At 39.8% G+C, this 10,460-nt stretch overlaps 1 protein-coding gene across 3 annotated transcripts; it reads right to left on the reverse strand.

The window, feature by feature from the left end:
* Positions 1-1,128: 1,128 nt before the first annotated feature.
* LOC109893568 (cytohesin-3) lies at positions 1,129-10,041 on the reverse strand. 3 transcript variants are annotated; one of them, XM_031827849.1, is made up of 14 exons: positions 9,836-10,041; positions 9,416-9,482; positions 6,605-6,687; positions 6,260-6,324; positions 5,597-5,663; positions 4,199-4,317; positions 3,987-4,067; positions 3,752-3,864; positions 3,416-3,564; positions 3,182-3,293; positions 2,925-3,001; positions 2,726-2,797; positions 2,251-2,399; positions 1,129-2,068 (listed from the first exon to the last, which is right to left on the reverse strand). In XM_031827849.1, exons 1-14 carry the CDS (start codon positions 9,839-9,841, stop codon positions 1,981-1,983), a joined length of 1,248 nt encoding a protein of 415 aa, XP_031683709.1. In that variant the 5' UTR covers positions 9,842-10,041; the 3' UTR covers positions 1,129-1,980. The 3 variants fall into 3 exon arrangements, with proteins under 3 accessions (XP_031683709.1, XP_031683708.1, XP_020342420.2); XM_031827848.1 differs by having other exon boundaries at positions 9,416-9,524; positions 9,836-10,018; XM_020486831.2 differs by lacking the exon at positions 9,836-10,041 and having other exon boundaries at positions 9,416-9,607.
* Between the last annotated feature and the right edge of the window lie 419 nt (positions 10,042-10,460).

Raw genomic sequence — 10,460 nt, forward strand, 5'->3', positions numbered from 1 at the left:
GTGTTCGTTGTCTGTAGCTTATGCCTGCCCATACCATAAACCCACTGCCACCATGGGGCTCTGTACCCACACGACCCCATACACACTGTCTGCCATCTGCCCAGTACAGTTGAAAATGGGATTTATCCGTGAAGAGCACACTTTTCCAGTGTGCCAGTGGCCATCGAAGGTGAGCATTTACCACTGAGGTTGGTTAAGATGCCAAACTGCAGTCAGGTCAAGACCCTGGTGAGGACGACGAGCACGCAGATGAGCTTCCCTAAAATGGTTTCTGACAGTTTGTGCAGAAACTATTTGGTTGTGCAAACCCATAGTTTCATCAGCTGTCCAGGTTGCTGGTCTCAGATGATCCCGCAGGTGAAGAAGCCGGATGTGGAGGTCCTGGTCTGGCGTGTTTACACATGGTCTGCGGTTGTGAGGCCGGTTGAACGTACTGCCAAAATCTCTAAAACGACATTGGAGGTGGCTTATGGTAGAGAAACAAGCATTCAATTCTCTGGCAACAGCTCTGGTGGACATTCCTGCAGTCAGCATGCCAATTGCACACACCCTCAAAACTTGAAACATCTGTGGCATTGTGTTGTGTAGCAAATTTTAGAGTGGCCTTTTATTGTCCCCAGCACAAGGTTCACCTGTGTAATGATCATGCTGTTTAATCATTGATATGCCCCACCTGTCAGGTGGATGGATTATCTTGGCAAAGAAGAAATGCCCACTAACAGTGATGTAAACAAATTTGTAAAAAATTTAAATGTAGAACATTTTGAACTTTTCTGCGATCTTTTATTTCAGCTCATGAAACATGGGACCAACACTTTATATGTTGCCTATATATTTTTGTTCAGTATAAATCTAAGATATTTATGATAATAATAATAATAAGAAGAAGGTGTATTACATTTGTAAAGCGCATTTCATTATACAGAATAAATATAAAATGGACAGGGAAACTGACACAAAGAACATAGCTGACGCTACAAGGGAAAATGAAACCAATGAGCAGTGCAATCAACATAGAGCCCTCCTGAAGAGAAAGGTCTTCAGTCCAGCTTTTTAGGCCCGTTTGATGTAATTATAATCTGCTACTATCTGTCATCTGTTGTGAAAGAAGTACACACATATTTATAATAAAATAAGCATGTATTATTTATTATTTATTCAACATTATTAAGGCATATATACAGACGTGTGTATTATCACAGTCTGTACTTTAAAGGCAATGTGCAAAATAACTTTCTATTATAATACAGTATTTACAAAATACATATGTTAGGAGTTGAAAAATACATATTTCAAAAAATATTTACACAATGCCTCTAAGGCAATGGAAGGCCGTCGCAACACTGAATCAGTGTTGAAGTTTTGTGTCCACGTAACAGGAATTCTATAGGCTTGGGAGAGGAAAAGGCTCGTAGTACAGAGCCTGGTGCAAGGTGAAAAGGTGGAGCATTTCCATAATGCTTACCTGATAGTTCCTTTGTTCTATGGTCATGGTACAGAATCAACTATAACTATATACAACTACATTTGAGCAACTTTGCGTTATACATTACATGTTCAAATCTGCCCTTATAGAATGATGCATTATTCTTACAGTGCTACACACTTATTTTGGTTTGCATCTCTCTCCCACATACTTTTAAATTATTATTTCTAATAAATATTGACAGAAATCCCTTTCTATTAGTAATTGAACAGACTGAGTGACTCTAACTTCAACCATAAAATTAGACCTACAGTAAGAGGTATGGGGAGTTTCTGGTTTGACAGCTTTAAACCACACACAGGTCACAATGATCTTTTTTCATTCTGAGTTACAGTATTGCACTAATGCTGTACTGTACAGCACTGTAATGTTAAGTGCCATGTCTATTTACTTGAACCAGTCTATCATTTCCAAGAATTTCTGCTACGGAGAGGGACCTCTACAGATCATTACCGGGCTCAATTCCCATGATGCTTTATATCATGTCTGATGTCTCAGTCCTGTGAAGCATTGTTGTTGTTGATGACTTTCCTCTTCCGCAATGACACTAGGTCATAGAAGGGATCCTTGGTGATACTTGCTCTGAGGGAAAGACAGAGAGAAGAATGAGACAAGTGTCCAAATGATAATCATCAAGTTCACTTTATCCTATTGATTGCCAGTTGTGTCCTGGTGGCAGGACACAACTGTCATTTGGGATGTCATGTGTGAAGTGTATGGCGTGTAGTACAGGTATGTGTTAAGCCTGGGTTGAGGTGTCTGACCTGATGGAGCCTATCCAGTCATCTCTCTCATCTGCTGTGGCTGCAATCATCCTGTAGGACTGGTGTTTCCCCTCCACCACCCTGCCTCCGTTCTCTGTCTTGCACGCCTTGATCTTCTGCCCTCTGGGGTTGTAGATCTCTAGACAATACTGCTCACAATGAAGCACACACATGCATACAAATGTTCACAAAACACCTGCCCAAGCCAAATTACTGGTAATAACTTCTTTTTTTAAAGGAAATGATCCCATAGTATATTGGTCTCATTACTCCTAATCTTCCAGTTAAATCTTCCTTTCTCATACGGAGGCTATGAGTCATACGGAGGCTATGAGTCATACAGTGCCGTGACAGCTAAGAGAGTAGCTTCTGTTATTGTGACTTCTGCACAGACTATGAGACTGAAACACCATAGAACAGGTGGCACTGCCATAAACCTTAGAAAGAAGTATGCAGTCAGTGGAATACACTGTACCTGTTTGGTAGAGTCTTCTATCTCTCTTACACAGAGGTTCTCAAGGGGAATGATCCCTATGGGGTCTTTATCCTGAGGGAGGAGGAGAGAGAGATGCTTTGGTCAAGAACTATCACTTAGCAGTAACTACTACCATATTTTATCCTAAATTCCATTACTGGCAAACCCTATGACAAAGTTGGGGGTATAGCATACTCACTGTGGTATACTCAAAGTAGTACAGACAGCTGTCTGTCAAAATAAACCACCGCCTCTTCCATGTTTTCACCCTTCCTCCTGCAGAGAGGAAAAGTTAACATTTCATTACACAAATAAAATGTTTAATCATCAAATTCTCCATCCAACACGCTCCATAAAGGAAATCAGATCATTCTGTGGTAATCTTATTTTTAATGCTTGGTAATGGCACAATTATAAGACAATTCTCTCATCTAATGATATTGCCAATCATCTCACCCATTTTGAGCAGCCAACCCTCTCTGTCCGGGTTGAAGAAGGTGTGTGTGAGGTCGTTCCCATCATCCTCTGGAATTTTGAATGGCTCGTTCCGAATGCTCTCATAGAGTTTCTGGATTTAATGAGGTAGTAGATGAGAGTTACTGTAACTACAGCTACAGACAACAACAACCAAATAGGGGTCACATTCTGAGAGTGGAGTTAACTCCTGACCTCTGACCCCTGAAGCCTCACCATGAGCAGGTCGTTGGGCAGGTCACCCCCATTGTTGATGCCTCTGTTCATACTGAAGAAGCGCTCCAGAGTGGGCTTGTCCTTCACATTGGGGTTATGGAGACTGGTGTTCAGCATGATGACGGCAAAGGACAGGATGTAGCAGGTGTCTGTTTGAAACACCCACACATTTCCTTACTGTTTGGTCAATGATATGTATTTGCATCCTTAATCAGCATCACCTTTGTGAAATGATTTGAATATGCCTCAAAATGTACTCCTCAACCCCCCCCCCCTCCTCTACCAGCAGCATGGTAGAGGAGGCTGGTTCCTGTGCACTACAGTACTGTACAGTACCTGTTGACTGGAAGACCCCTGCATTACAGTCACAGTAGCGTGTAGCGAATGCCTCCATCATCCTATCAATCTTCTGGGCTTCTCCAGGGAGACGGAAACTCCACAGGAACTGCCTACAGGGTAGAGCCAGGGAAGAGACACAAATCAGACAGGATTGACTGTGGAAATGAATATAATAATGAGACTATATTCATGTATGAGTGTAAGAGATACACCAGTGTAGTGCTGCACTGACCTCAGTGCCTGCACCAGATTCAGGTCGGAGAACTCGTGTAGTTCTACAAAGGCTTTCAGAGTTTGAAGGTGCATTTCCTCCCTGCATGAACACAAACAAGAATCAAATCAGTGATATGGAGATTATTTAGATAATGAGTGGTTATGACAGTCATCATTATCCCCATCAACAAAGCCATCATTATCCTGGTCATGTTCAGAAGCATTGTGTACCTCTCTCCTAAAAAGTTCCCAATGGCTGTCTTGTTCAGTCCTTCCTCTTTGTATAGGAACTCAGCCACTGCCTCTGCTGTCCACTCCAACAGGTCATTGTCAACCAGGTACTGAATACCCTGGGGGAAGAGGCCATGACAAGTCAATGAACATGTATGAACTTGGAAGATATGAATGCATTAACGCATATTTGTATGTGGAATTTTTAAAATTCAGAAATCATAATGAGGTCCAAAGCACTGTGATGTGCAGTAGTGGTCATGCACATATTAAATATTCTGTATGCATCGTCTGCCATTCTGAGAGAGCCACTGGAAGCAATATATCTTCTTATATCTAAACAATGCAGAGCTTCCAGCTAAAGAAACCAATGGTCTGCTTGACTGGATCTATAGCCTCTGCGCACACCCACACATAGGCTTTTCTCCAGGGTGGTCATACAGGTCAGGCTTTTCTCCAGGGTTGCCATACAGGCCAGGCTTTTCTCCAGGGTGGTCATACAGGCCAGGGTTTTCTCCAGGGTTGCCATACAGGGCAGGCTTTTCTCCAGGGTGGTCATACAGGCCAGGCTTTTCTCCAGGGTGGTCATACAGGCCAGGATTTTCTCCAGGGTGGTCATACAGGCCAGGCTTTTCTCAGCGGGTGGCCATACAGGCCAGGCTTTTCTGCAGGGTGGTCATACAGGCCAGGCTTGTCTCCAGGGTGGTCATACAGGCCAGGCTTGTCTCCAGGGTGGTCATACAGGCCAGGCTTGTCTCCAGGGTGGTTATACAGGCCAGGCTTGTCTCCAGGGTGGTCATACAGGCCAGGCTTAGCTCCAGGGTTGTCATACAGGCCAGGCTTGTCTCCAGGGTGGTTATACAGGCCAGGCTTTTCTCCAGGGTGGTCATACAGGCCAGGCTTGTCTCCAGGGTGGTCATACAGGCCAGGGGGACTTTATATTATGGTTTTGGCCTCTCGTCAGATGAGAGGAAAGGAGGGGTGTTTGTGGTTTGAGCAGGAGCGTGCGCCTCCGCTCCTCTTCACGGAACAGGATGTGGTTCTCTCTCATTTTCTCTCTCGTTTTCTCTGCCTCCGCACAGTTGCACTTCTGCACATAAGTCACGTCACTCGCTCAGCATTCATTCATTTGTGTCAGGTTATTTGTTCTGTCATCTTGCAGTTAACTATTTAAACTTCTAGCTGTGGCAAGCCTCCGTCAGTAGAGATGTGATAATTATACAGATTTTTACTACTTACATTTTATAATTGAAGCACTTCACATTTCAGTACATATCTGATCCGTATGTATTTATGTTTAGTGTATTCCATATTGAGTAATGTTATGGCTTTGTCTTACCAGAGAACCTCACCAGGAAAAACTAAGGGCTCTAATTACAGTGTGTGACATGAGCTCACCTTTTTAGGGTCCATGTTGAATTTCTTTTTCCCACTTAAGAACCTCTTGTTTCTCACAACATTCTTGCTGAAGAGAGACAAAGACAAAACAGAATAAATATTGACAAAGGATAATTACACCACTTTTGCCCATGAGCGTTATACTAGCTACAGTATGTGTCCACTGCATAAGAGATGACACACAGTGAGAGCGAGACAATTAAAGGAAGCTGGGGTTGTCCTGCCTGGAACATGTCTCAGTGTTTCATGCTGCTGACATATAAGAGTTTTACCACATTCCTGTAGCTGCGAGTGAAGAAACAGGAAACACACATATACAGAGGGGCCTTACAGATGGGGGGCAGAATCTGTTCTTGTTCTTGAAGACAACGCCCCAGAGCCCACTTATAAGGACGAAGAGGTGACCACAGTGGGGGGGGGGCCTCCGTGCCTTTCTTAGTCTGAGTTAGGGAGGGAGTTAGGGAGGGATATGATGTCAGAGGAGCCTCTTTGTCAAGATGGATGTCAGGGAGTATTGTTGATCTGGTGTTTGTGCTGTGATAGATTCAAAAGAAGCTACGACACACTGCCAAGTGTTACTGTAGCTAACTCTCCCACAGAGGAAGAGGCCTACTGGTCAATGGTAACCTATCCGAATGAGCCATTGTGCAATCTCTGACTTACTTCTCCTCGTCTGCCTCAATGTTGTGGATTTCCGTCATGACGCTGTCAATCTCCAACCTCAGCTTCTACACAAGGGGAAATGATGTCAAAGGGATGAGATGATAATATGTGGTATTTTAGCCATAGCTGTCTCAAGCCCTTGGCACATACAGGGGTACAGGGTCAGTCAACTCATAAAACTGGATGTTTCTGAAATGTTATAACTTTTGAGGGAGGCTTTTGTGAATGTAATAACTGTTGTAGGTAATGTCACAATACAGTTAGTTTCATTCTGGCAAAATTCAGTTTCATAAAGCATTTTGACTGTACAAAAATAGCCCTGGTTGAGAGGATGATTTACTGTACCTGAATGTCATCTAATAGGTCACTCTTATGAAACTTCATGGTGTCTATCTCCTGCCTCTCCATTGAGCTAAGCATTGTGGAAGCTGTATAATTGATTATACACACAAAAACAAACATACAGATGAAACCATCGTTATCATCCAATGCATAAATGAAGCAGTCGGACAAAACCCCTGAGACCTAATTGAGACATCTTCCTGTATACACTGAACATATCAAAGGTGTCAGAAATGTGCCTTGACAACCACCCTCACACCAACCCTAGCATACAGTAACTCAACATACTGCACTTCTCAGCACTAGCTAAATATAACTGCTGAACTTCAGCTTTTTATAGAATGAGCCCCAGTAATGTCCATTAGTAAGTGATCTGCTCTAGTCCTCATAACAGCTTCTCACGGCTTTTAGATGAGGGTTATTCATTACTCCCTTTTCAGGTTATAACTAGACAACACAACATTATAACTAGACAACACAACATTATAACTAGACAACACAACATTATAACTAGACAACACAACATTATAACTAGACAACACAACATTATAACTAGACAACACAACATTATAACTAGACAACACAACATTATAACTAGACAACACAACATTATAACTAGACAACACAACATTATAACTAGACAACACAACATTATAATTAGACAACACAACATTATAACTAGACAACACAACATTATAACTAGACAACACAACATTATAACTAGACAACACAACATTATAACTAGACAATACAACATTATAACTAGACAACACAACATTATAACTAGACAACACAACATTAACTAGACAATACAACATCATAACTAGACAACACAACATTATAACTAGACAACACAACATTATAACTAGACAACACAACATTAACTAGACAATACAACATTATAACTAGACAACACAACATTATAACTAGACAACACAACATTATAACTTGACAATACAACATTAACTAGACAATACAACATTATAACTAGACAACACAACATTATAACTAGACAATACAACATTATAACTAGACAATACAACATTATAACTAGACAACACAACATTATAACTATACAACACAACATCATAACTAAACAACACAACATTATAACTAGACAATATAACATTATAACTAGACAACACAACATTATAAGTATACAACACAACATTATAATTACGCAATAAAACAATATAACTAGACAATACAACATTATGACTAGACAATACAACATTATAACTAGACAATACAACATTATAACTAGACAACACAACATTATAACTAGACAATACAACATTATAACTAGACAATACAACATTATAACTAGGCAATACAACATTATGACTAGACAATACAACATTATAACTAGACAATACAACATTAACTAGACAATACAACATTATAACTAGACAACACAACATTATTACTAGACAACACAACATTATAATTACACAATAAAACAATATAACTAGACAATACAACATTATAACTATACAACACAACATTATAATTACACTATAAAACAATATAACTAGACAATACAACATTATAACTAGACAATACAACATTATAACTAGGCAATACAACAATATAACTTGACAATACAACATCATAACTAGACACCACAACATTATAACTAGACAACACAACATTATAACTAGACAATACAACATTATAACTAGACAATACAACATTATAATTACACAATAAAACAATATAACTAGACAATACAACATTATAACTATACAACACAACATTATAATTACACAATAAAACAATATAACTAGACAATACAACATTATAACTAGAGAATACAACATTATAACTAGGCAATACAACAATATAACTAGACAATACAACATCATAACTAGACACCACAACATTATAACTAGACAATACAACATTATAACTAGGCAATACAACATTATAACTAGACAATACAACATTATAACTAGACAATATAACATTATAACTAGACAAAACAACATTATAACTAGACAATACAACATTATAACTAGACAATACAACATTATAACTAGACAATACAACATTATAACTAGACAATACAACATTATAACTAGACAATACAACATTATAACTAGACAATACAACATTATAACTAGGCAATACAACATTATAACTAGACAATACAACATTATAATGACACAATACAACATTATAATGGCACAATACAACATTATAATGACACAATACAGCATTATAACTAGACAATACAACATTAACTAGACAGTACAACCTTAACTCATAATACAACATCACCAAACTCCATCTATCTTGGCAATTAGATTGTTGAACACTATACTGTGAGCAACACCTCTGAACGTTACTTGATAGTCAGTAATGAGAACTTGAGGTATATAAAGGCTATTTGACAACAATATGTCTCTATAAAATCAGGTGATGCTATAATAAAGTGAATAACATTCATCACTGTGGTAAACGTGATCAAAACAAACCCTTTGAATCTGTTGAACACTGCTGACTTTATACCACAGTGTATATATGTCAAGGTAAAGAGACTGAAAGCACAATAGTCACTGTAGACTGTAGTGAATATCTATTGTGAAGACAGGTACTATATCAGTACACTTTCTTATTAGTGTATTTCATTTTCATTTCTCAAGTAAGATATGCACAGCAACAAGTCAAACCCCCATTGTCTACTGACACTTCAACACTTCATCATCTTACATAAAGACACTCATGTATTGTTCATGGTGTTAATCCCCAGATAATATAGTCTAATTAGGGATGTTAAATTGCTAAATGGACTGTAAAACGTAAAAACCTGACCTTTTCCCCAGAGGAAGCTGTCTTTTCTTTGGCTGCCCATGTTGGAGGTGTTGGAGAGAGACTGTGGCTGTACAGGAAACATGTGTCAGTGTTGAAGTCATGTAGCCTACTGCAAGAAGGACATGAGCTACAGCGTCAATAGCATCCTCAAAACATAATGAACTGACCACCTAAAGTCAGTGCTGTTACTGAAAAAAATGGCATATACTGCACAAGTAAAGAAGATGTGTGTGTGTGTGTATTGACTGGTGATACCAGTTCGAGATAGATCTAATGCACAATATCCATAATTATACAGCAGTCAGTGTGAAAATGTAGCCAACATAAGTGACCTTAAGTCATTTGAAAATCCCTTGTGCTGAACTCAAACAACCACAGATTGAAACTCTGGGGAGACTAATAGATCAACCAACTGCTTACCTTCATAAATAGATGTATGAGGTCATGAGAGAGTAATTACGTTCTGACAACACTCATGTAGACATGTACAGTAGATGGGAAGAGTGCTTCAGGCAGGGGTGGAAGCCACTTCTGAAATCAAGTACCATGCCCAGACCCGCGCAACTCAAACTGTCAGTGCGTTTGTAAATTCAATCTGGTGTGCCAGAGGGCGCTCAGTGTGCTCTGAGCGTTTGTTTCGCTCTTGGGGGAGGGGCGTTCAAAGCGCCCACTGGACACTCTGGCCAAGGAGTAGGGTTGATCCGAGTGTTCTGACCTCACAATGGCAGTCAAGCACCCAAGCTAATAGGCTAAAGTTGCCTAGCTTCCTAGCTACTTCCAGACATGAACGAGAGAACGCCTCAATCTGACCATTTTACTCACCCTAGCAAAGCTGATTAGGCTGTTTTCATGTTTTCTAGAGCGTTCGTGACTGTAACTTTGCTGATGGCAACAATTTAATAACGTTTTTTTCCCGACGTTTACCGACACCGGTCATATTCAAGGGGTGTTGCATGTTCGTAAATTCATCAATTACTCTGCACTACTGCACACTCAGACGAGAGTGATCTGATATCGGAATAGATAGCAAGAGCACATTTTACGA

Source organism: Oncorhynchus kisutch, linkage group LG6, assembly GCF_002021735.2.
Source record: "Oncorhynchus kisutch isolate 150728-3 linkage group LG6, Okis_V2, whole genome shotgun sequence".
In the NCBI taxonomy this organism is placed as follows: domain Eukaryota; kingdom Metazoa; phylum Chordata; class Actinopteri; order Salmoniformes; family Salmonidae; genus Oncorhynchus; species Oncorhynchus kisutch.